Below are 27,719 nucleotides of genomic sequence, written 5' to 3'. Positions count from 1 at the left end.
ATTTGGAGCGATCTCCTTTGGTTGCAGCATGCCACCAAAGTGGCACTCAGATCAGCGAAGTGCTCAAAGCAACGCTTAATTTGCCAGTCTGACTTGAATATTAATGAATACAGGCTATCTTCCCCAAACTTCTTATAAGGTTCCCAAACACTCAAACTAACGCGAGACAGTCACTTTCAATGAAGCCAGGCTGTCCTTGAAACACGCAGAAAAGCCTGCAGCAAGGAAAACCAACTGCTAGATCCGTTCATATCTGTTCACCCAACCAGCAGGTAACCACTCAGAGGTTCTGGACCTTGGCTCTTATCGAACAGTTTTTGTTCTCAGGTCTACACCACAGAGCAAATAGTAGAAGCAGTTTACGGCGTGATCACCATTAACTTTCTGGTCGACGTCAAACCGGCACACACGTCGTCTTCGTCCTCCTCAGTGCAGCCACTCTGTGGCGGCTGTTCCGTAGCAATATAGTTTGTTGCTTTAGGTGGTATTAGCCTAGAGAGAGAGAGAGAGAATAAACATCGGTATTCAGGGATTCTTAAAGCGTTATCTCCGGGGTGGTCTCCGCTTTCCAGGAAACAATAGGCTTTCGCCGCGTTGACGGCCCTCGCTACCAGTTCGCGCTGGCTTGCGAGGGTGGAGCTGTCTATAAGGCTCAATCCCAAAGCTTATGTGTGTAGTATGGATTGGCTCGGCTAAGGGGTGATTCCGTAGAGCTCCATACTATGGGGTAAAGGGTGCTCTGTGCTTCCACAACAGTGGCAAAGTGGAGAGGACATTTAGAGGGTGAAACGGTAGATGTGCGCACGGGGAACCTGTTTGTTCGGAGTGCCCTGAGAAAACGGTCTTGGCCTTTGGTTAGCTTTCTTTGCTATAGTGTATGGTGAGCAACTAGAGGGTGAAGGTGCCAGGGCTCCTCCGTTCCGGCAGGGGCTTGGTTAGTGAAACCTCGAGGCCCGAGATGCGCCGTCTAGTTGACTGACATGCCATGATGCGCTGGTATCACACGATCTTTACTCGTGTCTCAAGGGGGAGGGTGTCCCTCTAGAGTATTTGCCAGCAGGTTCGGTGACTTATGCCGTAAGAGAAAGTGCGGCGTGCTTGCTGGGAGTCTGTTGTTATGGCAGTCAGAATTTTCTCTCTCATCACGGCATTGATGAATACCACGCAGAATCTGGTATGACGACGACTTAAGGGCGACGTCGCTAATCCAGCTGAAAACATATGTAGCTGTTAGCGGTTAAATATGAAACTGCTGCCGCCTCAGAACACACTGGGAAACGCGTTCGGGGTATACCGACCGCGCCGACCGCAGCATGATGCCTTGAGTTATTATGCTACACCCGTAACATTATAATGAAGTGGAAAGCCTACACTGCCATCACAGAGGCGCCTTTGTATCCCCAAGATCAAGGACTCTATCAGGGGTTCAGGGACGTAAACACCACACCCAGTTTCCGTCACCGTGTCTGGGAATGTAGAGCCTTCTCGAATCAGCCGGGCTGCACCGCACGGCATGACCGTATGTTCGTATGAGAAATTAATATCGTTCAGAGAAAACAAAGTCGTTAAAATGGCAGTGGCATTATCGCGGTATGGCCGAGAATTTGCGGTTCTCCAAAAAAAAGCGTCGCAGTTTCTTCCGAAAGGCGAAGCATCGATTGGCATAGCAAATTATTCGACAACTATGCGAAGTGAGGACAGAAGATTTTTCGGCTGTATAAACTTGGAAACGTGCCCTTACTAACTATATTAAGAAGCATGGTGTTAACGCGAAAAAGCAAGCATGGACACATCACACTCGATAAGCGCGGACACTCGCCGTCGAAAACGCTGTACGCTGGTGCCAGCAATCGCGGCAGCAGCAGCAAAAGAAGTGACCTCCGTGCGGTTTATTGCTTCAACGCAAGAGCCGCGAGAGAACAGCGCGCAGAAAGGTACGAGCCACCTGCAGATCCTTTCCGAGGTACGGGACACGTGACCGCGCGCGGCCGGACAAAGTACACGCTTGTCCGCGGAGTCGAAACTCCCAATCCGCCCGCACACCCTCTCCCCCCCCCCCCCCCCCCCCCGCTTCGTCCCGTGCTGCGTCCCCGCTTTCCTCCATATGTGGCGCACAGTAAACGACGCGCGGCAACGGTGTCTTTAGACATGCAGTTTCTACGGGACATCACGACGACGGCGACGGCAAATATGCGCGTGGAGTGTACATATAATTGCTATCGCAATAATGTGCGAGGAAATTATTCTTGTGGATCCAGAGTGCCACCTCCCTCTACCCCTTTCTTAGCCCATCTTCCCTTTCCCCAATTTGGTCGCGCGCTGTCCTTTTCGAAATAAATGTATTCCATCATCGCGTAATTGCAGCAGGGACGACTCACCATGTCACTCAAAATCCGTGAACGCCGCGATAATACGTGAAGCCGTGGTGTGCGTTCTTTGTCCCATTGCATAGTCTTTATTTCTGTGCTCATTGAGTCATTGAAGTTTCGTTGTCATCATTGTAGTCGTCGCGTCGTCACTGCTGCCATGACGTTGTCATTTTTGTTGTTTGGAAGCTATCGTCATGTTGGGCTTTGGTTTGCGACTTTATGTACTTTTTTTGCTGTATGAATTCCCAAGGACAGTAACTACGCAAGAACATACTTCTGTTCAGAGTCGAACACAGAGAGGAAGTAATAAACATCAACAAAATCGGCGAATTACACAAATCAGTGTGAATTGGAGATATTGGCGAGTTTTCTCGAAAGTTTACGAAAACGTTAAAGCAAATGGTATACAAATGTGACCCAAATGGCCTAGATGTCGCCAAAATGTCCTAATGTCAACGCACTTTGGCTAAGGGACAAAGGTCGACAGATAATTGGAGACCATATCGGTCAAGCTTAATGAGTCACTGAAAAAATTTAGTTCACTGGTCTGAGCTGCTGAACGAGTTGAAGTCGAGTAATCTTCGAATGACGATAGAAGTTCGCGTCGTCAGGCAAGACATTCGCTGGATTGAGCTCAACCATAAAAAATAAAACATTCTAAAACTTCAGTAGCTCAAAAATATATCGTCAAGTTTGTGACGTCGCGCGGTGGAAGCTAGAAGAAGCGGCTTGTGCCGGTCCTCAAAACGATGCTGACAAACAAGAGATCAGCGACACTTAGATGTCAGAAAGTGCCGCGCGTCGTGGCGAAGTCGGAGCAGCCGCTCTCGTTCCCGACGTTGCTCATCGGCTGGCATTGGAACGCGATTGAGAAGTCGGCGCTGTGCCTGGTAGGCCCATTCACCGAACCACGGCTCTCGTCTCTGCTGCATCGGAAGTAGGCGTAACGGGCGTAGAAGAACTGCGCCTCGGACATGCGGTACAGGCTCCAGGCGAGTTTCGTTCGAAACCACTCGGTCCTTGCGAGATCCCCGCCGGCATAGCTCGCGGTTGCTACACTCGCGGCTATCCGCAGGCCCATGGTCAGCGCAAACAGGTAGTCCTCGTTGTCGTACATGGACAGCCTCTCCGACTGCTGCACGCATTCCCTACGACGGAGATAGAGGTGATACGGAACAGCGGGAAGACAGAAACACCTTTAGTAAATCCAGTTCAATTTCAAAAAAGGTAACTTAGTCGAAATGGCAGATTTAATTATGTAAAGTAACCAACGTGATTTAGTACAGGTAACAGAAAAGCGGAAGCTTCCGGATATTTCGATGAGGTAGCATTGTACAGGACGTACGTTACCGGGATTCAGCCATACGAGTATCTAATAAGATTCCTCCCGCGAGTAAGGGGAAGGAAGCGTAGGAGGGGAAACTAGAGACAAGTCATGAGCAAAGCAGCTCCCGGATTGGTTAGCGCGTGTGCTGACGTCGATTGAGCGCTATGGTGAAAGGAATAAGGTTGCACGCAGTAAGCAGGAGGGAAGCCTACCTTCCCGCCGTTGATAGATGGCGTAGCGTGATTGATGACGTCACTGATTATGTGGCACGTTGGACATGGGGGGGGGGGGGGGTTCAAGCACGTAAAGTGATAAGAAGGTTATCCTGTACGCTGTCAAATTCTGCCACATTTTCTTATTTGTCATTGTGACAGATTTAGTAGACTCACACTCTTCCTACAGCTCCTCTGGTTGGCTCAAAACGCCGATTTGGCTGAATTGGACTGCGTAAAGAATAGCACCATTGCTGGCTTTATCGATCCTACTCGTTATGTTCGGGATCGAACATAACGAGGTTAAGATACAGCACACGGAGTACATCATGATGTGAAATGTCAGCAACCCGCATCCCGCATGGAAGTGGTTAGAAGGGCGCGGCGTAGACGCAGTTAGCGGAGGCTATGTATGAACGTGCATCGTTTCGGCGTAACGTTGTGAAATGCCGACACACATTCGGCGTTCCTAACAGCTTTCGCTAGCGTTGCATCAGTCGACGCGGAGGGACGTGACAGACGACGAAATGGGAGCCGATGAAATCGCTGAATGTGCGTAGGCTTTAAGGGACAGAGCGGGCACTAAGCCCACACTATTGTATCACCGTTGTTAGGATCGGCCTGCAGCTATTTCAGCCCGCTGCACGTGTTCCAATCCAATCGGACGGGGCGCACTTCAGAGAACTGCGGCCACGTGGCGCGGGGTCAGCTCAGGGGAGTTCTCGAGGGGAGGTAATTGGCGGAACCTCCCCATGCGCTTTTCGAGACGCCAGACAATGGACCGCGGTGGAGGCCCCTTTGCGAGGTCCGCTCTGGTCCGCTCTGGAGATAGCAATGAAACCTGTGCGGCACTGAAACCTGTGCAACACGTGTATGTGAGCCCGCCTCCTCCTGAAGGGCGGGTCATCTTCAATGACGTCGAACTATGACGTCGAGTGGAGTGCTTATAAGCAGCGATTGCCGGCTGCTAGTGTGTGCTCGTTGTCGTGCTCGAAACGTACTAGTGAGCTTTGTGCTCGTAAGCTGTTTGCTGCATGCGTCGTCTTGCGTGTGCTCCATTTGGGAGTCACGCTAGACTGTCGATGTACCTCATCTTCAACTGTAAATAACATGTAAATAAATCCTGCTCGCCTAGTCCTGTCGCCCCAAGGTCCTCCCAACGACTACGACCGCTCCAACTCCTACACCGTAAACACATGGAGCGGGCCGGCCCCATACATGATACCGCATATATCTCATTGAATAAACGTTTCCTAACTGACGCTGGCAAACTTTAACAGCCGAACTCGGTCCAGTGAGGCCAGCTTAGCAGGAATCTTTGAGGAACAATTAAGACATAGTGTGGGATATCATTGGCCTTAGCGAGATTAGAAGAACTGCTGAAGCTTATACTGTGCTGACTAACGGCTATGTCCTCTGCTATAGAGGTCTCCCAGATAGAAGCAATACGGGGTAGGATTCCTAATCCTTGAGGACACAGTGGACGAAATTGACCAATTCTACAGCATTAATGAGAGGGTAGTAGTAGGCGTAATCAAACTGAATAAGAGTTATAGATTAACGGTAGTGCAGGCCTAATCTCCAACGTCCGACCACGATGATGATCAAGTAGTTCAGTTTGATGAAGATGTTGAATTATCGATGAGAAAAGCGCAAACTCACTATACTGCAGTAATTTAAAAGTGTGGGAAAGCAGACTGGTGAAGAAGCAATTGGCAACTATGGCGCCGATTCCAGAAACGTTAGAGGAGAGATGCTGGTAGGATTCGCTGAAAGAAATAAGGATTCAATAATGAACACCTTTTTCTGGAAGCGTAGCAACAGAAAGTGGACCTGGAGAAGCACTAATGGTGAAACAAGAAGTTAAATTGATTCATACTTTCTGCTGACCCAGCATAGTGCAGGATGTAGAAGTGATAGGTAGGGTAAAGTGCAGTGATCATAGGTTAGTGAGGGCTAGGATTCACCTCAATTTGAAGAGAGCAAGAGCTAAATGGGTCAAGAAGAAACAGGTCAACCTAGATACAGTAAAGGTAAAAGCAGACAAATTCAGGCTGGAAGTTGCAAACAAATATGCAGCCTTAGAATAGAGAGATGATGATGACATAGAGCTAATGAATGAAACCGTAACTAGGTTGGCTTCAGAGGCAGCAATTGAAGTGGGAGGCAAGGCACCAACGCAACCAGTAGGCAAGCTCTCCCAAGCAACAAAGGACCTAATAAAGAAACGACAAAAAAATGAAATTGTCCAGCTCAAGAGATTGGATAGAATTCGGCGAACTGTCAAAACTGATCAACAAAGCGAAACTGTATTCGAAACTATAACGTGAGAAAGACTGAAGCCGTAATGAATGGACGCAGCCTGAAATCGGTGAGAAATAAACATGGCATAGGACAAACCAAGATGCATGCACTGAAAGATGAGCAGGATAATATTATCAGCCATCTCGAAGGTATAGTAAAAGAAGCGGAAGGATTCTATACTGACCTTTACAGTATCCAGAGGACTCAGGATACCTCCATTCGAAACAGTAATGAAAAGGATACAGAAACTCCTCCTGTAACTAGCGATGACATCTGAAGAGCCTTGCAGGACATAAAACGTAGAAGAACGGAGGAGAAGATGGAATAACAGTCGATGTAATCAAAGGTGGAGGAGACAATTCTTGGAGAACTAGCGGCGCTCTATACGAAGTGTCTATCGACTGCAAGGGTCCCAGAAAGCTCGAACAATTGAAACATTATATTAATCCAAAAGAAGGACACGTTACAGAATTGAAAAATTATAGGCCCTTTAGCTTACTCCAAGTATTATATAAAATATTCATCAAAATAACTTTCAATACAATAAAGGATACACTGGACGTTTTCCAACCAACGGAGCAGGCTGGCTTCAGGAAGAGATACTCTACAATGGATCACAGCCATATCATTATTCAGGTAATCTAGAAATCCGCAGGGTACAATCAGCCTCTCTATATGGCTCTAAAAGATAGGAAAAGGGCATTTGATTCGGTAGAAATACCAGCAGTCATAGAGGCATTACATAATCGAGGAGTACAGACAGCTTATGTAAATATTGACACGTGTACTTATCTTTATCGGGCGACCACGTTTCGCCACCTAAGAAATGTAATCGCAAAGCGCGGGACGCGCCTGTATGTATCCGAAGTTTCTGGAAAGTTATCGATACTTCTACCCGGCTATCTGTTGTCGCCGAACGTTGTGTTATCTGATTTCATCGTGTAACGCGAATGGTGTAGAACTTTGTGGAAGGTACGCGGGTCCGAACGATTAGTCTGGAACATTCGACGACTGCTCTATAAAAGCCGACACGCTTGACTCGCTGATCAGATTTTCGACGATCGCCGACTGTGTTCGCCGCTTTCGTTGTGCTATAAGTGTAGCCTGTTTTGTGGGCACAGGTTCGCCCAATAAAATCTAGTTTTGCCTTTCACAGTATTGCTACTGTGTTCTTAACGTCACCACCACGTGACATCTGGTGGAGGTGCTTTTCTTTCATGTACCGGACGCCCCCGACAAGCCGTGATCCAAGCCCGGACCGCAAAGAGAACACCAACGTAGTCCCGGAGCATCGAGCAAGCCGCCGTCTTCAACAGCTGCCCCCGGAGCACGGACTTCTACCTGAGAAGACCAAGAAGATCGTGGACAAGGCAACCCCAATGGCAGCCCCAGCGTCCCCCATCGTGCTGCAGCAGCCCAGGGAACCTCCGACGTTCCGCGGATCAACATTCGAGGACCCGGAAACCTGGCTCGAGACGTATGAGAGGGTCGCTACGTTTAACGGTTGGGACAGCGACGACAAGCTGCGGCATGTCTATTTCGCACTGGAAGACGCCGCCAGGACCTGGTTCGAGAATCGAGAAGCCACCTTAACAACGTGGGACCTGTTCCGAAGCGGCTTCTTGCAAACGTTTACAAGCGTCGTGCGAAAAGAGCGAGCCCAAGCACTACTAGAAACCAGAGTGCAGCTGCCAAACGAGACGATCGCGATCTTCACGGAGGAGATGGCCCGCCTTTTCCGGCACGCTGACCCGGAAATGTCAGAGGAGAAAAAAGTCCGCTTCCTGATGCGGGGCGTCAAACAAGAACTTTTCGCAGGACTTATTCGTAACCCGCCGAAGACCGTAGCTGAGTTTTCTGCAGAAGCATCGACGATCGAGAAAACTCTGGAGATGCGCACCCGGCAATATAACCGCCAGGGGCTCACGCCGCAGTACGCCATCCAAGGACTGGATTCCGGCGACCTTCAGGAGACAATCAGGGCCATTGTGCGTGAAGAACTGCGCAAGGTCCTGCCTTCGTCGCAGCCCCAAGTGGCTTCGATCGCCGACATCGTGAAAGAAGAGGTGCACCGATCGCTTGGAGTTCCCGAGCTGCAACCACAATTACCGCAGCCCCAGCCAGAAGCGATGACATACGCCGCCGTCGCACGCCGTCAAGGTCCCCCTCCGCGACCACGCCAGGGCCCTGCAACGACGCAATTCCGTCGTCCGCCGCCGCCGCCGCCAGCACGCCCACCCATCGCCCAGCGCACCTACGCGAGGAAGACGGACATTTGGCGAGCCCCCGACCACCGCCCGCTCTGCTATCACTGCGGAGAAGCCGGCCATATTTATCGCCGATGCCCATACCGGGAGATAGGACTGCGAGGTTTCGCCGTCAACGCTCCGCGCCCGCAGCAAGGTGAACGCCCTCGCGATATCGCCGACTACCTCGCCGCTACTCTGTGGAGCTCTAGACGACCGTCGCGTTCGCCATCACCAGGCCGCTACCTCTCGCCGCAGCGCCGACCATACACTGGCCCAGCCCGGGGCCGGTCAGCGAGCCCATATCCGGAAAACTAAAAGCAGCAACCGATGGAGGTGCGGTTGCTGTTCGTCGAACTGACGAAGATCCTCCGCCGCCGACGAAGACGCCGAAGAAACCATCTCGACGACATAATAACGACACGCCGCCGTCCCGAGGAAGTCAGGAAGCCAAGACTACACCGACGAAAGACGACTTCACGACGCGACGTACTAGCTTCAGTTCAACACGACGCAGCCGTGATCCGACGCCAAGACCCAACTGCAACGCAAGACAAAGAACCACCGACCTCGACGTGCTTCTAGATGGCCACGCAGTCACCGCCTTAGTCGACACAGGCGCCGATTACTCAGTCATGAGTGGACACATCGCCGTCCAGTTGAAGAAGGTTAAGACTGCATGGGAAGGCCCTCAAATTCGGACCGCTGGAGGACACCTGATTACGCCGACAGGAATGTGCACGGCAAGAATTACCATCCACGACCGGACTTACCCTGTCACCTTCGTTATCCTCCAACAGTGTTCACGAGACGTCATTCTCGGCATGGACTTCCTCAACCAACACGGCGCAGTCATCGACCTAAAGTCGAAGTCAATAACGCTGTCGGAAGATAATGCGATACCGCCGGAGAGCCCTCGTAGTCACCACGCCTTGAGTGTGCTCAAACATCAAGTGAGCATCCCGCCTCGCTCCAGCATTTTTATTTCGGTCGGCACCGAAACACCCGCTGACGTAGAAGGCGTCATCGAAGGCGACCAACGTCTACTGCTAGACCGTGAAATTTGCGTCGCAAGAGGGATCGCTCGACTGCACGGAGGACACACGAAAGTGTTGCTGACAAACTTCAGCCAGGAGTTCAAGCACATCAACAAGGGCACGACGATCGCATACATCGAGGAAATTCTGGAAAACAGCAATGCGTTTGTCCTCTCGGATTCTGCCGCATCTACCCCGACGACCGTAGTTCCCGAGCCAGACTTCGACATAAATCCAAGTCTCCCCACGATTAAGCAACAACAGCTCAGAAGTCTACTTCGACGATACAAAGAGTGCTTTTCGACGTCATCGAGGATTCGACAAACCCCAGTCGCAAAGCATCGCATAATAACCGAAGAGGGCGCTCGACCTCTCCGCCAGAGCCCATACCGAGTTTCGACGCGAGAACGTGAAGCTATAAGGCACCAAGTCGACGAAATGCTGCGCGACGACATCATCCAGCCGTCCAAAAGCCCGTGGGCATCTCCTGTAGTCTTGGTGAAAAAAAAGGACGGAACCCTGCGTTTCTGCGTCGATTATCGTCGTCTCAACAAGATCACGAAGAAGGACGTATACCCCCTCCCACGAATAGACGACGCACTAGATCGGCTCTGCAACGCTAAATACTTCTCGTCAATGGACCTCAAGTCTGGCTATTGGCAAATAGAAGTCGACGAAAGAGATCGCGAAAAGACGGCCTTCGTCACCCCAGACGGCCTCTACGAGTTCAAGGTTATGCCATTCGGACTGTGCTCGGCTCCTGCAACGTTCCAGCGCGTGATGGACACAGTTTTAGCAGGATTGAAGTGGCAGACCTGTCTCGTTTACTTGGATGACGTCGTCGTCTTCGCCGGAAATTTCGACGATCACCTGAGGCGGCTTGCGACAGTACTAGAGGCCATCAAGTCATCAGGGCTCACTCTGAAGCCGGAAAAGTGTCGATTCGCTTACGATGAGCTTTTGTTCCTAGGCCACGTCATCAGCAAATCAGGAGTACGCCCCGACCCACAGAAGACAGCTGCCATCGCAAAGTTCCCGCAGCCAACCGACAAGAAGGCAGTGCGCAGATTCCTTGGCATGTGTGCCTACTATAGGCGCTTTGTCAAGGACTTTTCACGCCTCGCGGAGCCGCTAACACATCTAACCAAATGTGATGTCGAGTTCAAGTGGGAAACGCCGCAGGCCAAGGCATTTCAAGAACTCAAACGACGCATGCAGTCGCCGCCGGTACTTGCACACTTCGACGAGGACGCCGATACCGAAATCCACACTGACGCCAGTAGCCTAGGCCTCGGTGCCGTCCTAGTCCAGAGGAAAGAAGGGCTTGAACGGGTGATATCGTATGCTAGCCGGTCGCTGTCAAAAGCGGAAAGCAATTATTCTACGACTGAAAAGGAATGCCTCGCCATCATTTGGGCTACAGCTAAATTCCGCCCTTACCTCTATGGCAGGCCATTCAAAGTCGTCAGCGACCACCACGCGTTGTGTTGGCTAGCTAACTTAAAGGACCCTTCAGGACGGCTGGCGCGGTGGAGCCTCAGACTACAAGAATACGACATCACTGTAACATACAAGTCCGGAAGAAAACACTCGGATGCCGATTGCCTATCACGCGCCCCCATTGACCCACCGCCGCAAGATGACGAGGATGACGACGCCTTCCTTGGCGCAATAAGCGCGCAAGACTTCGCCGAACAACAACGAGGGGACCCGGAGCTAAAAGGCCTAGTCGAGTATTTGGAAGGGCACACCGATGTTGTCCCTAGGGCATTTAAGCGTGGATTATCTTCGTTCACGCTTCAAAACAACCTACTCGTGAAGAAGAACTTCTCACCAGTCCGCGCCAGCTACCTTCTTGTTGTACCGTCAGCGCTGCGTCCAGAGATACTGCACGCCCTACACGACGATCCAACCGCTGGGCACCTCGGATTCTCCCGGACGCTGTCGAGAATACAGGAAAGGTATTACTGGCCGCGTCTGACCACCGACGTCGCCCGTTACGTCAAGACATGCCGAGACTGTCAACGACGCAAGACACCACCGACAAGGCCAGCAGGATTACTACAGCCGATCGAACCTCCTCGCCGACCATTCCAGCAGATTGGGATGGATTTGTTGGGGCCGTTTCCGATGTCAACATCCGGGAATAAGTGGATCGTCGTCGCGACGGACTATCTCACCCGCTTTGCTGAAACTAAAGCTCTACCAAAAGGCAGCGCAGCCGAAGTGGCGAAATTTTTCGTCGAGAACATCCTGCTGCGACATGGTGCTCCAGAAGTCCTCATCACCGACAGGGGAACGGCTTTTACAGCAGAGCTCACCCAGGCCATTCTGCAGTACAGCCAGACAAGCCACAGGAGGACAACTGCCTACCATCCGCAGACGAATGGTCTCACGGAGCGCCTCAACAAGACCCTCGCCGACATGCTAGCAATGTACGTCGACGTCGAGCACAAGACGTGGGACGTGGTCCTGCCGTATGTAACCTTCGCTTACAACACGGCGGTGCAAGAAACAACACAGATCACGCCGTTTAAGCTGGTTTACGGCAGGAACCCGACGACGACGCTCGACGCCATGCTGCCCCTCGTCACTGACGAAGAGAATGTTGACGTCGCTAGCTATCTCCAGCGCGCCGAAGAAGCCCGACAGCTCGCCCGCCTGCGGATCAAGAACCAACAGAGGACCGACAGCCGACACTACAACCTCCGACGACGCTTTGTCGAGTACCAGCCCGGTGACCGTGTTTGGGTTTGGACCCCTATACGCCGACGAGGACTGAGCGAGAAGCTCTTGCGTCGCTATTTCGGACCGTACAAAATCATCCGACGTATTGGCGCACTAGACTATGAGGTCGTGCCAGACGGCATTTCGCTGTCACAGCGGCGCCGCTCACGACCTGAAATTGTCCACGTTGTGCGACTCAAGCCATACCACCAGCGTTGACGAACTTTCGGACTTCGCGTAACTGACCTTTGGACTTGATTTCTTTTCGTTGTTTTGTTACTTATGTTTAATAAGGGTCCTTTTGTGTTTCGCTCTCTTATATTTGTAGCATCGGGACGATGCTTCTTAAGAGGGGGGTATTGACACGTGTACTTATCTTTATCGGGCGACCACGTTTCGCCACCTAAGAAATGTAATCGCAAAGCGCGGGACGCGCCTGTATGTATCCGAAGTTTCTGGAAAGTTATCGATACTTCTACCCGGCTATCTGTTGTCGCCGAACGTTGTGTTATCTGATTTCATCGTGTAACGCGAATGGTGTAGAACTTTGTGGAAGGTACGCGGGTCCGAACGATTAGTCTGGAACATTCGACGACTGCTCTATAAAAGCCGACACGCTTGACTCGCTGATCAGATTTTCGACGATCGCCGACTGTGTTCGCCGCTTTCGTTGTGCTATAAGTCTAGCCTGTTTTGTGGGCACAGGTTCGCCCAATAAAATCTAGTTTTGCCTTTCACAGTATTGCTACTGTGTTCTTAACGTCACCACCACGTGACAATATCTTGGAAAAAATCTTCAAGAGATTCCACAGCTAGCCTAATTCTACACAAGTAGAACGATACCTAGAAAAAAGTGGTCAGATAAGGAGAGACAATCTCTCCAGTGCTATAATACACTGCGCGCTTGGAAGAAGTATTCAAGCTACTAATCCAGGACGGCTTAGGAGTTAGGATCGGCGGCGAATATCTCAGCAACCTTCTGTTTGCCGATGACATTATTTTAATGACAGATGCTTGAAGGCCTTAACAGAGAGAGTGTAAGAGTGGGGTTGAAGATTAATATGCAGACAAAGATAAAGACGAATAACCAGGTAAAGAAACCAGAGTTCCGGATTGCCAGTCAGCCTCTAGAGTCTGTGAAGGTGTACGTTTACCTAGTTCAATTATTCACAGGGAAACCTCATCACGAGAAGGAAATTCATAGAATAAAAATGGGTTGGATCACATACGGCAGACATTGTCAGCTCCTGATTGGAAGCTTACCATCATCATCACAATGAGTGCATTTTACCGGTGCTGACATGTGGGGCAGAGGCTTGGAGATTAACAAAGAAGCATGAGAACAAGTTAAGGACAGCGCAAAGAGTGATGAATGAAGAATGCTAGACATAACGTTAAGGGGCAGAAAGAGAGCGGTTTGGATCATACAGAAAACTGGTATAGCCGATATTCTAATTGACATCAGCAGAAGAAAATGGAGCTGGGCAGGTCATGTAATGACACAGGTTAGACAACCGTTGGACCATTAGGGTGACAGAATGGGTACCAGGAGAAGAAAAGTGTCGATGAGGGCGGCAGAAGATTGGGTGGGCCGATGAAATCAGCAAATCCACAGGCGCTGGTCGGAATCGGTTGGCTCAGGACAGGGGCAATTGGAGAATGCAGGCAGAGGCCTTCGTCCTGGCAGTGGACATAAAACAGGCTGCTGCTACTGCTGATGTTGATGATGACATTGAAACTATTTTGCTTTCATCCGCAGCATTTATATTTCCTTATAAGCTCAGTTTGAAGTGACTTCGCGAAACTCATTTCCTCGAAGCAGCGTCATCTGTCGAGTTTCTTTTTTAATTGTGTTTTTGTATCATGACAGGATCTCAAGTTTCACCTGCGCCGCGCTGGAAATCACTAAAAGTGGCTCTGGCCCTCTTACATCTCAATACAGCAATGAGCAATGCTTGGACGTTTCTCACAAGGCCGTCCTTTCATCAGCGCGGGCACAGATGACGACGAGGACCGACATAGACTGTGACGTGCAAGTCAAGGAGCACACTTGGAGGCGACAAGAGCTGCTGTCCTACGCGAAGACTTTAATTACCGCGGAAACCCCTCTACTCGAACCTGACGCAGACAAGGCAACTCATTACTGAAAGGGGTCAACGTCGAGGTCTTCTGTGGGAACAGCGTCGACTTAAGATTTCCAGATTGTGACATGGTTGCCTCGTATGCGAGGGCGAAACGGTGCGACAACATTGGTTCGATACTGCAAGCGGTTCGGCGACTATGACTGGCCGAGATACATTAATCAGATTCCCTAGTTTAGTCTGCTAGGGCAGACGACTGTCTTAAAAGCGGACTCCTTCGGTGCAGTAAAGGTGGGCTGACATGTCCCGATGTGAAATCAGATATTTAATGTGATCCTACATAGAATGGGCGTCCCTACGTGGAACCAGTGTAGTTATTGTAAAGCAAAATTGCTTTCCTTTATTACTCCTACCGGACGTACCCATCAATGTGCTTGGAGGTACTCCGAGCCGCAATAGGCCAAAGCAGTGAAGCAAAAAAATAATGAATGGCTCCCACTTGCCGCCGTTATACTCAACAAATCACGTCGACCCCCTCAACCCCGTAGCTACAATCACCCAAGCAAGAACTGTCCCGTCTCTAACATGTTTCGCGATTGTGCAGTGTGCGGAATTCCGCAGTGTTGTATATTTTTAGTAAGTATAAAAGAGCGTACTCGTATTTAGTGATCGTGGTGATCATGGTAACGTAACTAAAGATTAGATTTGATGTGGTTTGATCTATAAGCCGATCCAACCGTAAAATACGAATTCGACAAAATGCAGGAATTGATTATTATTTCTAGGTTCTAGGTTTTTTAGGTTTCTAGGTATTTCTAGGTAACGGCAAGGACCTTACTGAAAGGACTTAAGCACGACTTGTGTCCTTGTAGACCAGCCACTCCATTGGCGGACGTTGCTCCACATCCAGTACGCCATGCGGCTCGCAATGACCGGCGCATCCGCGAGTAGAGGATTGGCAGTACCGGCGCTCAGCCAGGCGTACGCTGGCGCACTGACGTAGAGAGTGGTCTTGTTTACAAACATGATCCGTTCTGCCGCATATTCCAGGAAACTCTGGGGGAGGGCAGGCATTCCTCGTTGCTGCTTCTCAACTCTTACGTCGTACTCGAAGCTCGTCGCACGGAAGATGTTGCGCACGAAACCGCTGTTGTTCAACACGGGCGCGCCCATTTCCGGCAGGACGAGGTCACCCGGAAGCATGAGAGTGAAGCTCCGCATTAGATCCTCGAAGTTCTCCGTGTCGTTTCCGGTTGCCACGAGCTGTCGAAGCGGCTGGTAACCGACGAAGCTCCGCCGTGTCGCCTCGAAGATGTCGCGCAGTTGACGGTCCTTGTCGGGGTTCGTGAGGGCCGCGACGTAAGTGGCCCTCCACAACTGCAGGTTTCCGCGGAGGTGAAGCTGGCAGATGTCTGCGCTACGCAGAGTGGGCGAGTTTAACTCTGCGTCTCCGAAGACGATCCATTCCAGGGCACTAAGTGCGACGATGATCAGTGCGTGACACAGCGACAGGGGCTGATTTGCGACGTTCCAAAAACGCGCTATGTCGGCGAACAGCTCCGGCTTGGATGACACAATTACCGAGGTCGCGGTGTCGACGTAGGTAAAGAACTCTCGCAATATGGCCTTGAACTGCTCAGCTTCCATGCCTCCGAAAACCGCGGAAATCTCGTCCCAAGCGATGACGTCTGGTTGAGTGTTGTCGTCAGTAAACAGCTGCTCCCACGCGGCTATTTGTTCTTTGGTGAGGTTAGCGCCGAAGTGCGCGTTAAATGCGGACAGGGCGGTGGAATAACAGGCGTCGTCGCAAAACTGTCTGTAGGCCGCGACCCGGAGCAACTTCCTTGTGAAGTAGATGTTACCGTGGTAGTCGTAAACAGTGAAGTAGAAAGGGAGATCGTACCGTGTCTGGACTTCCAAGGCAAAGCGCAGAAGTTGGGCGCGGCTCATGTGCTTCGTGGTGTTAGCGATTTCAAAAACGGCCGCCAGGATGTCTCTCAGTCGCTGATCTGGCTGCCATATCTCCGTGACGCATGATCTGTACAACGCCTGAAGTGCTGCAGCGGCTTTTACACCGTAGTTTGAGGTGCCCGTGAGGATGTGCGTATCGATGTCCCACTGCGAAGAGGGAGGCGTGGTGTTTTTAGTACTTAAAGGCTATCTCGTACTTTTGAGAGATTCAATCAGGAATAAGGATAAGCATATACTCTGTATAGTGGAGATTAAAACAATGGTGGTATGACATCAAATTGGGTGGGGTATGTGATAACATGGTAAATTACAGTGGAAGATGCGGTAATTCAAAGGAAGTCCTAATAAAGGAAGCAAGAAAATTGGTACGGTTTTACAATAAAAGAAACTGCAGTTGTAGGGTGTTTTAACCTCGATAAGGAGAACAGTAAATGATGAGCTCAGACTCAAGCTCTTTATTTTGTCGTCGACAATAATTAAGCTAGTGAGGGTGATGGATTTGGTACCATGCACCAGGTAACTAGATAGTACTCTATGTGCACCCACTTGTAGGATTTTTCGTGCTAGTTAATTAAGAAACATAAACCTGTTTCGAAAAAAATGGCAATAGTTAAGAACTGTTACGTTTCGCCTACAACGCGCGGTAATGCCGGCGCGGATGCAACGGACGCCGGGGCTTTGTTCAAAGCGGCGGACATTTTGGCCTGTTCGACGCCGCCGCAACGCCTACCCGCCAAGCGTGTCCAGGCGTGTTTCAGTGCCACGTGTCTTCGTGTGTGCGTGTGTGTGTGTGTGCCCTCGCTTGTCAAAGCGCGGCAGCCGGGGAGCGGAGTTCCCCGAATGAGGAGCCTGGACGTCTCTCGGCTCAACTGTTCGCGCCGTCGTGCGGGTGAGGGTTGGCGATGCGTCACTACACTCGGTTCAGCAGGTCTCTCGGCCCGACAGTTCGCGCCGTCGTGGGCTCCTGCTGCGCCGTCCCGTGACCTTCATCCCGTGACCTTCCCTCCTTCCCTTTTGGACCGCGACGCCGGGAGTATAAGAGCAGCTGCCCCCGGACGCCAAGAGAGAGGCTCCGATTTGTACTGTTGAGTTACGTGCTCTCCCGTCTCTCCACTCCGGTCGACCTGACCGGCCGCTCTTTTGCTATGTTAGAATAAACTAGTTGTTCTGTTACCAGTCTTCTCATGCTTTGCCGGGACCTTCGGATGCTTCCTGTGCCCCAGGCCGCCAGGCCAACGCTACCCTTGGGGCTTGCGACCCATTGGCAATAACGGGCGTCAGCACCGAGACCCCAACAACTCGGGCCAGCGGTACGATTACAACATCTGGTTGCCAGCGGTGAGATCGCGACAACGGAGGCCAGCAGCGAAGAGATGCGGTTGACTGTATGCTGAGCAGCACAACGACCATCCGGGAGCAGCGCAACGAGCCCTGTGTGATGACTGGTTGCCTGCAGCGGAACGACTGCGCTGAAGTCTTGGCTGCGAGGTTTGGTGAGTGCGGGACTTTCTTCTTCTGAGTTTTGCCAGGCTTTTGTTAGTGTTAGAAACAGAGCTGGTAATTGTGGTTGTCGTTGCTACCGGGTTAGTTTGCGGCAAGACAATAGTAGGCAGTAGAGAAAGCAGCATTCAGAGCAGCCATGGATTTGAAGTCGTTGCGCAAACCGAAATTGCTGGAGCTTGCAAGAGAGTTGGGTCTGGATGTCTCAGACAAACTCAGAAAACCAGAACTGCTAAGGGCTATTCTTGAGTTAGAAGCTGAGGATGACGAGCTGTCGGAATGCCTTGAGACCATTGAGGAGAGGGAGACGGCAAAAAGACAGGAGCGCGAACTTAAAGAGCAAAAAGAGAAACAGGAGCGCGAACTTAAAGAACAGAAAGAGAAAGATGAGCGTGAACGAAAAGAACAGAAAGAAAAAGAAGAGCGCGAACACGCTTTGGAAATGAAGCGTCTCGAGTTAGAGATGGAACGCGCTCGTAATGGAAGTCAGGCACACGGTGCAGGAGAACGAGTATTGTTCAAAATGACTGACCTGATGCGGCCGTTTAAGCTTGGAGAGGACATTGGTTTGTTCCTGGTTAACTTTGAGCGAACGTGCGAGAAGCAGGGGTTCTCTCGGGAAACGTGGCCACAGCGCTTGCTCACTTTGCTACCCGGCGAGGCGGCCGACGTAGTCGCTCGCTTGGAGAGAGAGGAGGCAGAGGATTTCGACAAAGTGAAATCGAGTCTGCTAAAAAAGTACAGGCTGTCAGCGGAGGCGTTCCGTCGGAAGTTTCGGGAAAATGAGAAAGGCAAAAGTGAGTCATATACAGAGTTTGCGTATAGGCTTATGTCAAACATGCAGGAGTGGCTCAAAGAAGAGAAAGCGTTTGGTGACCACGAGAAAGTTCTGCAGTGTTTCGGGCTAGAACAGTTTTATAGTCGGTTACCTGAGAACGTGCGGTACTGGGTCTTGGATAGGCCAGACGTTAGTACGGTGGCTAGAGCCGCTGAGTTAGCCGAGGAGTTTGTGACGCGTCGGGCTCGTGGAGCTAAGGACGGTCAAAAGGGTGAATTTGGCTCCAAGTTTGAGAGGCCAAAGTTCACGCCCATGAGAGCAAAGGGGGACACACGTAGTTCGGATGCGAGTGAAAGCAGTCCGACCGAACGTAAGGAGACGGCGGCAACCGAAGCCGAACGCAGAAAGCGGTTCGAGACGAGGCAAGCGCGCGTTTGTTATACGTGCCAGAAGCCGGGTCACTTTTCGGCGCAGTGTCCAGAAACAAAAACACAAGTCGTGTTTTTGTCTATATGCAGCACTGACGAGAACATGAAGCTTCTCGAGCCTTACATGCGAGACCTCCTCGTGAACGGGAAAGAGTGCCGAGTGCTTCGCGATTCCGCAGCTACAATGGATGTAGTTCACCCCTCTTACGTAGAACCCGATATGTTCACGGGCGAGTGCGCATGGATCAAGCAAGCAGTGGAAGCTCATAGCGTGTGTCTGCCGGTAGCAAAAGTGCTTATTGAAGGACCTTTCGGAGCACTTGAGACGGAGGCCGCAGTGTCATCTATGCTGCCCCCCCAGTACCCATACTTATTTTCAAACAGGTCCGATCACCTCCTGCGCGAGAAGGGGCTTTTGTTTGGTGAGGCTAGCGTTCAGGCCTTAACCAGATCGAAGGTTCGGGAGCTCGCTGCAAAGGCGGTAGTTGCGGGGCCGACGTTGTTGAACGATGAAAAAGGGTCAGAGGCGCAGCAAGCTGGTATTCAGAGCACGCCCGAACTGAATAAAATTGAGCCTGTAACGTTAAAGGCAGCAGATACTGGAGAGGAAATTCCCGACACGGGAAAGTTAGAAGAGCTGTCTCCAGATTTGCTCATCGCGCCTACGTCAGACGGACTTAACAGGTTGCTAAAAGTCAGCCGCTCGGCTTTGATAGCCGAGCAAAAGAAGGATATCAGCCTAGAAAACATACGCTGCATTATCAAGGAAGGTATCGCCAAGAAAAATGCTCGCTTTGTGGAAAGAGGTGGGGTCCTGTACCGGAAGTATCTAGACCGCAGAGGAGTGGAGTTCGATCAGCTGATCGTGCCTCAATGCTATCGTCAGGATCTGTTGCGCTTGTCGCATGGGGGTTCGTGGTCCGGACACCTAGGAGTTAAGAAAACTAAGGACCGTCTCTTGCAGGAGTACTATTGGCCAGGGTGTTTTCGGGACGCAGACCACTTTGTGAAGACATGCGACACCTGTCAGCGGGTGGGCAAGCCAGGGGACAAATCGAGGGCGCCGTTGAAGTTGGTACCTATCATTACGGAGCCTTTTAGACGGCTCGTCATTGATACAGTGGGACCTCTGCCGGTAACAGCCACGGGGTACCGACACATTTTGACTGTGATCTGCCCAGCGACAAAGTTCCCTGAAGCAGTGCCGCTTAAAGAACTCAGCTCAGTTGAGATAGTCAATGCACTACTGTCCATATTTGCGCGAGTTGGTTTTCCTGCAGAAATCCAGTCAGATCAGGGTACAGTGTTTACTAGCGCTTTGACGACAGCCTTTCTCGAAAGGTGCGGGGTAGGGCTGTTACACAGCTCAGTGCACCACCCCCAGTCGAATTCCGTTGAGAAGCTCCACTCCGTCATGAAGCGCGTGTTGAGAGCATTGTGTTTTGAACATCAAACTGACTGGGAGCTGTGTCTGCCTGGAGTGATGTTTGCTTTAAGAACCGCGCCGCATGCGGCTACGGGGTTCTCGCCAGCTGAGCTGGTGTACGGTCGCTCGCTGCGATCTCCGCTTCGCATGCTTCGAGAATCATGGGAAGGCAGGGGCGACGACCCAGTCGTGGTAGAGTACGTGCTTAAGCTCCTCGAACGCTTAAGAAGGGCACAGGAGTTGTCAGGTGAAGCAATGGCAGAGGCCCAGCAGAGGGCCAAGGTTTATTATGATCGGACAGCCAGGGCCCGTCGTTTTGAGGTGGGCGATGAGGTCATGATATTGCGCACATCGCTAAAGAACAAACTCGACGTGCAGTGGGAGGGCCCAGCACGGATTGTTCAAAAACTGTCGGACGTTAACTACGTGGTGAGTCTGCCAGGAAAGCGGAAAGCACAGCAAGTTTACCACTGTAATCTGCTCAAACCCTATAAGCAACGGGAAGCAGTGGTGTGCATGATGGTAAACGTGCCCGAAGAGCTTCCGGTCGAGCTTCCGGGACTAGGCTCAGTGACAAACAGGAAAGACGCCGATCAAGTCATTAGTGACTTAATAAGTAAAGCATCGCTGTCGCCTGAGCAGAAAACCGAACTACACCAGCTCTTACAAGAGTTTCAAGGTCTGTTCTCTGAGAGGCCTGGTAGGACTTCTGTCCTTACTCATGACATAGAACTTACCTCCCCAGAGCCAGTACGATCCAAGGCGTACCGGGTGTCACCCCGCCAGAGCGATATTATGGAGGCTGAGGTAAAGAAAATGCTACAGCTCGGTGTTATTGAAGCGGGTGAGAGTGATTATACCTCCCCTTTGATTTTAGTTGAGGCACCGGGCAAGGAACCTCGTCCTTGCGTCGACTACCGCAGGCTTAATTCCATCACTAAGGATCAAATTTATCCGATCCCTAACATCGAGGAGCGCCTTGAGAGAGTGAGTAGCGCTCAGTTTATTTCCACCCTAGATCTTGTCAGGGGTTATTGGCAGGTTCCACTTACAGAAGAGGCTAGTAGGTATGCGGCGTTCATTTCACCAATGGGGACATTCCGTCCTAAAGTTTTGAGTTTTGGTTTGAAGAACGCGCCATACTGCTTTTCAAGCCTCATGGATAAAGTGTTGCGGGGACAGCAAGAATTCGCTTTACCGTATCTAGACGACGTAGCGATATTCTCCGCATCCTGGCCTGAGCATATGGCGCACTTGCGGGCAGTGCTAACCCGCCTGCGCGATGCGGGCTTGACAGTCAAGGCTCCCAAGTGCCAGTTAGCACAGGCCGAGGTTGTCTACCTCGGACACGTGATTGGTCGGGGTCGACGCCGCCCCTCTGAAATAAAGGTGGCCGCTGTGCGAGACTTCCCGCAACCGCGCACGAAGACCGATATTCGGTCGTTCTTAGGTGTCGCCGGCTACTATCAGAGGTACATCCCCAGGTACTCTGATATCGCGGCTCCCTTGACGGATGCTCTAAGAAAGACAGAGCCGCAAACAGTCGTCTGGGATGAGACGAAGGAAAGAGCTTTTAGCGCCCTAAAGAGCGCCCTAACAAGCCAGCCTGTGCTACGATCGCCCGACTACACAAAAGGGTTCGTTGTTCAGTGTGATGCTAGTGAGCGAGGCATGGGCGTTGTACTGTGCCAACGGGAAAATGGAGAAGTAGAACACCCCGTCCTGTATGCTAGTCGTAAGCTGACGAGTCGTGAGCAGGCGTATAGCGCCACCGAGAAAGAGTGTGCGTGTATCGTGTGGGCCGTTCAGAAATTGTCATGTTACCTAGCTGGCTCGAGGTTTATCATTGAAACGGATCACTGCCCTCTCCAATGGCTGCAGACCATCTCTCCCAAAAATGGCCGCCTCCTGCGCTGGAGCCTCGCTTTGCAACAATATTCCTTTGAGGTGCGTTACAAAAAGGGGAGTCTCAACGGTAACGCCGATGGCTTAAGTCGAAGCCCCTAACGTGGGAATCAGCCTCAAAATTGCTTGTTACTGATGTTTTTCTTCCTGAGGCAGGATTTTTAACCTATTGCTTTTGTGTAGTGTTTCAAAGTGATGATGTGCTTTTTAGTGCAATTTTTCCGATTTGTGGACGCGTTCTGAGTGCTGCTAAACTACTGTAAGGAACTAGGCAGCAGTATAAAAGGGGGAAGAGCCTGGCAGGGCTTAGTGAGGGTTGTGCCGTGCTTGCTGACTGAGCGGTTGACTTTTGGCGTGGTTCTAACGCTTGCCGGAAACGAGAACAAAAATGTCAACTCTCCCGAAGTCACTTTGCAGTGTCCTGTGTGCACCTGAACGTGAGAACGAGGCCTTCTCTGTGCGCTGCGCTCAAGAAACGCCCAAGGACGCCCAACTTCGGTTATGAGCATCATCGAGCGACATCCCTCCGGACAGCGGATGCAGTCCCCTGACCATCGGGATCTCCTTCCCCCGGCGGGGCGGTCTGTTACGTTTCGCCTACAACGCGCGGTAATGCCGGCGCGGATGCAACGGACGCCGGGGCTTTGTTCAAAGCGGCGGACATTTTGGCCTGTTCGACGCCGCCGCAACGCCTACCCGCCAAGCGTGTCCAGGCGTGTTTCAGTGCCACGTGTCTTCGTGTGTGCGTGTGTGTGTGTGTGCCCTCGCTTGTCAAAGCGCGGCAGCCGGGGAGCGGAGTTCCCCGAATGAGGAGCCTGGACGTCTCTCGGCTCAACTGTTCGCGCCGTCGTGCGGGTGAGGGTTGGCGATGCGTCACTACACTCGGTTCAGCAGGTCTCTCGGCCCGACAGTTCGCGCCGTCGTGGGCTCCTGCTGCGCCGTCCCGTGACCTTCATCCCGTGACCTTCCCTCCTTCCCTTTTGGACCGCGACGCCGGGAGTATAAGAGCAGCTGCCCCCGGACGCCAAGAGAGAGGCTCCGATTTGTACTGTTGAGTTACGTGCTCTCCCGTCTCTCCACTCCGGTCGACCTGACCGGCCGCTCTTTTGCTATGTTAGAATAAACTAGTTGTTCTGTTACCAGTCTTCTCATGCTTTGCCGGGACCTTCGGATGCTTCCTGTGCCCCAGGCCGCCAGGCCAACGCTACCCTTGGGGCTTGCGACCCATTGGCAATAACGGGCGTCAGCACCGAGACCCCAACAACTCGGGCCAGCGGTACGATTACAACAGAACTAATGCGTAGTGTTTCCCGAGACTGGAGTCCTTTGGATCGAGTAAAGTAACAAGCTATACCTCAGTTTCTACGATAAGATATCAATTTGTGAAGTGGCTCAAACAGCTTTACATATATATACAAGACTTCCATAGCTTAACTACTGCGATGTATTCAAGGCTAGGTGTTACGTTAGCCAAGAGAAAGAGAGCAGTTGTGATCAACCTCATTCTTAAGACCACATTGAAGATGGCCTAGTTAGAAATTTTGCAGGATAAATGTGCTTCTCATACATCGTGCTTTAGAACGAATATAAAATCGCTATGACGAGGAAAGTGGGGGCACTGCTCAGAGTTACATGTGAGCGTCAAAATAATGGTAGTTGATTTTATGCAGACTATCTTTTTGAACATATCATGATGTATTTCTATCTTTAAAAATTTGTTCACCTCATAACATGATTAGACAAGACAAAGTTCAAAGGAACGAAAAAAGGACTCCCTAACTATTTAATTCTTTAGAAAATTGTTCAGAACCAAATTGTTTTTAGTGCAGCCTAAACGTCGCGCTGGCAACGTGATTAGAATCAGGTGCTATAACTATTTTATCGATGGCGGTTGACATAAACATTTCCGCAGGATGCCCAAGAAAATAAAAGAAGGTATGGCGCTATAAGAAACTGTACAGGTTTAGAGTTGATTCTATATTACAACAGTATTCACGCCTATTGCATCGTCGCCCTCAAAAGCGCTCACTACGATAAGGATCTTCCCAATTTGCTCTTTTTTGTGTCGCTTCACTTGCCGTGGCACCCTTTCCGCTACCATAACAAATCACTGGTTATCTATCCTATAACATCACATGACATGCCCGGGTCCACGTGTTCCTCTAGACTTCCCTTAGAATATGGCTGTGGGTGTCCCACCTCTAATCACTAATTATGTGTATTACGTGTAATTAGCATGCCTTGAGTTACGTTCCAGTTTGTGGTACTCTGCCAAATCCTTAGGTGCTTACGGTGTTTCCATAGAGATTTAGCACGCCTGCAAACTGGCTTTTCTGACTGGTTTACCAGAGCCGGCGACCGTAGTAACAGCTGATTTTTTCAAAATTTAATTCTGGGGCTTTACTGGTCAAAACAGCAATCTGATTAAGAGGAACGCCGTAGTGGGAGACTCTGGAATAAATGTGACCAGCTGAGGTAGGTGCACCTAATTCACAGCACACGTTGTTCCTGCATTTCGCCCCCGTCGAAATGCGACCGCCGCGACCGGGATTCGATTCCGCGACCTCTGGCTTAGCAGTGGAAAGCCAAAGCCACTAAACCACCAGAGCGAGTGTTTTATTGGCTTTTAGTTGGCATAGTAGGATACTGCCACATGTAGGTCGTGGGTCGAGCCCAAAAGAACAAAGAAGACCGCGGGGCTTCGCTGCTCGCGAGCCGACCACGACGGACGCGCTCTCCGAGAGCCCGCTGCTGTGCGGTTTATTAAAACCCCAAGAGTATTCTGAAGGCTGGAAGATAACCGAACCATTGGGGTTACAGAATAGGTGCCAAGAGAAGGGAAGCGCAGTCAAGGATGGCAGAAGACTAGGTGGTGCGATGTAATTAGGACATTGGCGGGTGCTAGTTGGAATGGGTTGGTGCAGGACAAGGGTAATTGGAGACCACAGGGAGAGAGGCCTTTGTCCTGCAGTGGACATAAAATAGGTCGATGATGATGATAAAGTATATTAGAGTAGAGTAAGGTGAATTACGGTGGATTAGGCTGGGTTAAGGTGGATTGAGGTGAATTACAGAAGACTTTACAAGGCTTTCTCCTTCGCATCTTAGGCTATATAGCTAAAGACACCTGGGACACATTTTAAACACTTGAACAGCTTCAAGTTTGTTAATGGTCTATACGCGCACGCCAATAGTAAAAAATAATGAAAGCTTTAAATAATCTGCCTATTGTGGTGATTTGTCACTACAAGAAAATGAAGCGAGCAATAGTTATACTTAATGCACAGATCGTTTACAATAAGCAGCGCGAGTAAGTCATCCCCGTGGCATACGTTGCGTAGATTCCATCGAAAAGCGTTATAAGTATTTATAACGCTTTTATAAAACCAATTATTTGCAAACAACTTATCCTCTTGTGGAATATTCATACAGTAAGAGTGGGAGAGTGGGCTAGTTTATCTTATTAGAAGTAAACATGGTGATCGCACGTTTTAATTCTTGTAACCTACTGTTGTAGCCCCTGTGATTACATCTTTCTGCTATTAAGCACGAGTTCCTGGGTCTGACTCCCGGCCATGAATCTGAAGCTCCGATTGGGGTGGAAGGCAACAGCGTTAGTGTACTGAAACACAGCTTGAAGAATTAAATCCACAGCCTCCGACTAATGATTCTCTCATGGTCCTATGTTATTTGGGCTTCCGTTTCTCGATCGATAATATCAACGAGTCTTCCTCTAGCACAATGTTTCCCACCATATTCCCAAACAGTCCTCGACATGACGCACTTTCAACCACGTCGCATAGCCTGCGTACTCACGCTATGGTTGTTGCCCTTCGTGCTGCGCGATTGTATACTACACGATATCTTCTGCGCGGTTTAGATATTATTATGCAGATTTATATAGCACGAAGAAAAAACGAAATAAAAAATGCAAGTAAAGGAAGCATAGTTATGGCAGCGGGTCCCCGGGAAGCCGCAACTGCTGTCGCTATTATTCCTTCGAATGTCCAGAAGACCTGAGGTTCTTTAGTGACACGATCATCGAGTGACACTCTTGTTTCTTGCGCAGAGCTTCCAGTTCACCTCCTGAGACGGCCGAGGACGAAATTCAACATAAAACTTTTCTTAAAAATTCAAAAAATTGCGCACTCTTTCAGTTCAGTCAGCGTAGGGGGTCACTTGCTAAAACGCTATGTAACGAAAAGACGCCATAAAGATATCGTGCCTTGCTTTGATACCGTTGTGTCGAGGAAGAAAGCGTTATGCATGGGTCGCATGCACACAGATGCGGTTGGTGTGTCACGCATGGCGCAATCGGAGCTAAATTTATCCGCTTGCGACGCGCTCAGCGACGCATACCTCGGTAGTGGTAGTGGTCACGTTTGAGAGATACGACTCGTCTAAAGTCGGCTCTGTGCTCATCGGGAGTTATGAGGCTTAAAAGCGTTTGATCTGATGCAGAAATCTGACGGTTGCTAGGCTACGGCGCTGTCCTTGTTCGACAGGTAGTTTCCAGAAATGCCGTGAAACCATGCAGGCAATACGACAGCGAAATGTTCATTCGCGCGCGCCACCCATGAATACGGTGGGGACACAATAAATAGGGAGTGAGCACCGATGCGAGATTGGACCGTGGGACCTTCACTAGATGTTTCATAAGTTCAATCAGTAAGCTTGGTAATACGGGAATAAATGTCACGTCTATGTCACTGCGGCCACTTTTGTACCATGCGCCCTCAGCAACACGCGCAATACAGCAGCCAGATTTTGGAGAACAACAGCCGATAAGACTCTCAATAGCGAGGTTTTAGTACTCTGTACTTGACTACGTTAATCTGGGCGCTTTTCATCGATCGCTAAAATTATAGTTCTCATTGTTGTCGACCAATGTTTAAGGTCTGAAGGGTCGCCAGACTGCAACGTGCATCCCCCTTTGAACTTGGCAGCCTTAGTAACACTGCCCTCTGCTGCTCAACGACACTTACCAAAATGTCGTGCTCAACGTTCCGCTGTGTTAAGACTCGGTCGACGGCGTTCCTGCAGACGTACGCGAAGAAGTCCTCGCAGGGCGCCGCCTGGTTGTCGATGACGGCGAACAGTTCGGCCGCCTCGCGGGGGCAGCAGAACGGCGTCTCCCGGAGGACGGTGTCATTGCGCCGCATGGCGGTCAGCCGGACCGAGAGCCAGATAATGAAGAAGATGGCCACGGAGATGGAGAGGGCGCAGGAGACGCCGAAGGTGGCGCCGGCTATAAGCGTGCGTTTACTTCGGGGCGCCGGCGTTGGAGAGATCGCACCAGAGACGGCCCCCGGGCGCTGTTCAAGTGGCGACTGCGCTACTTCGCTCCGGGCCATAATTGCACTTCTTTCTCTTCGTCTTCTACTTCTGCACCATCAACATCTATGACG

General features: G+C 50.8%; 2 protein-coding genes across 2 annotated transcripts in view; both read right to left on the bottom strand.

Moving 5' to 3' along the window:
• Positions 1-2,312: 2,312 nt before the first annotated feature.
• Positions 2,313-27,719, bottom strand: part of LOC129380658 (uncharacterized) — a 36,177-nt gene continuing 10,770 nt past the window's right edge. Inside the window, exon 2 of the mRNA XM_072284625.1 lies at positions 2,313-3,517. Coding sequence (XP_072140726.1) covers positions 3,154-3,517 — 364 coding nt within the window. The 3' untranslated portion in view covers positions 2,313-3,153. The remainder of the gene's footprint in view (positions 3,518-27,719) is intronic.
• On the bottom strand, positions 15,089-27,677 carry LOC129380659 (uncharacterized). Its single transcript, XM_072284624.1, has 2 exons — positions 27,297-27,677; positions 15,089-16,421 (listed from the first exon to the last, which is right to left on the bottom strand). The coding sequence occupies exons 1-2, from the start codon at positions 27,663-27,665 to the stop codon at positions 15,138-15,140; spliced, it is 1,653 nt and encodes a 550-aa protein (XP_072140725.1). The 5' UTR covers positions 27,666-27,677; the 3' UTR covers positions 15,089-15,137.

Source organism: Dermacentor andersoni, chromosome 10 (assembly GCF_023375885.2).
Source record: "Dermacentor andersoni chromosome 10, qqDerAnde1_hic_scaffold, whole genome shotgun sequence".
Taxonomy (NCBI): Eukaryota; Metazoa; Arthropoda; class Arachnida; order Ixodida; family Ixodidae; genus Dermacentor; species Dermacentor andersoni.
This window is presented reverse-complemented; position numbering and strand designations above follow the sequence as displayed.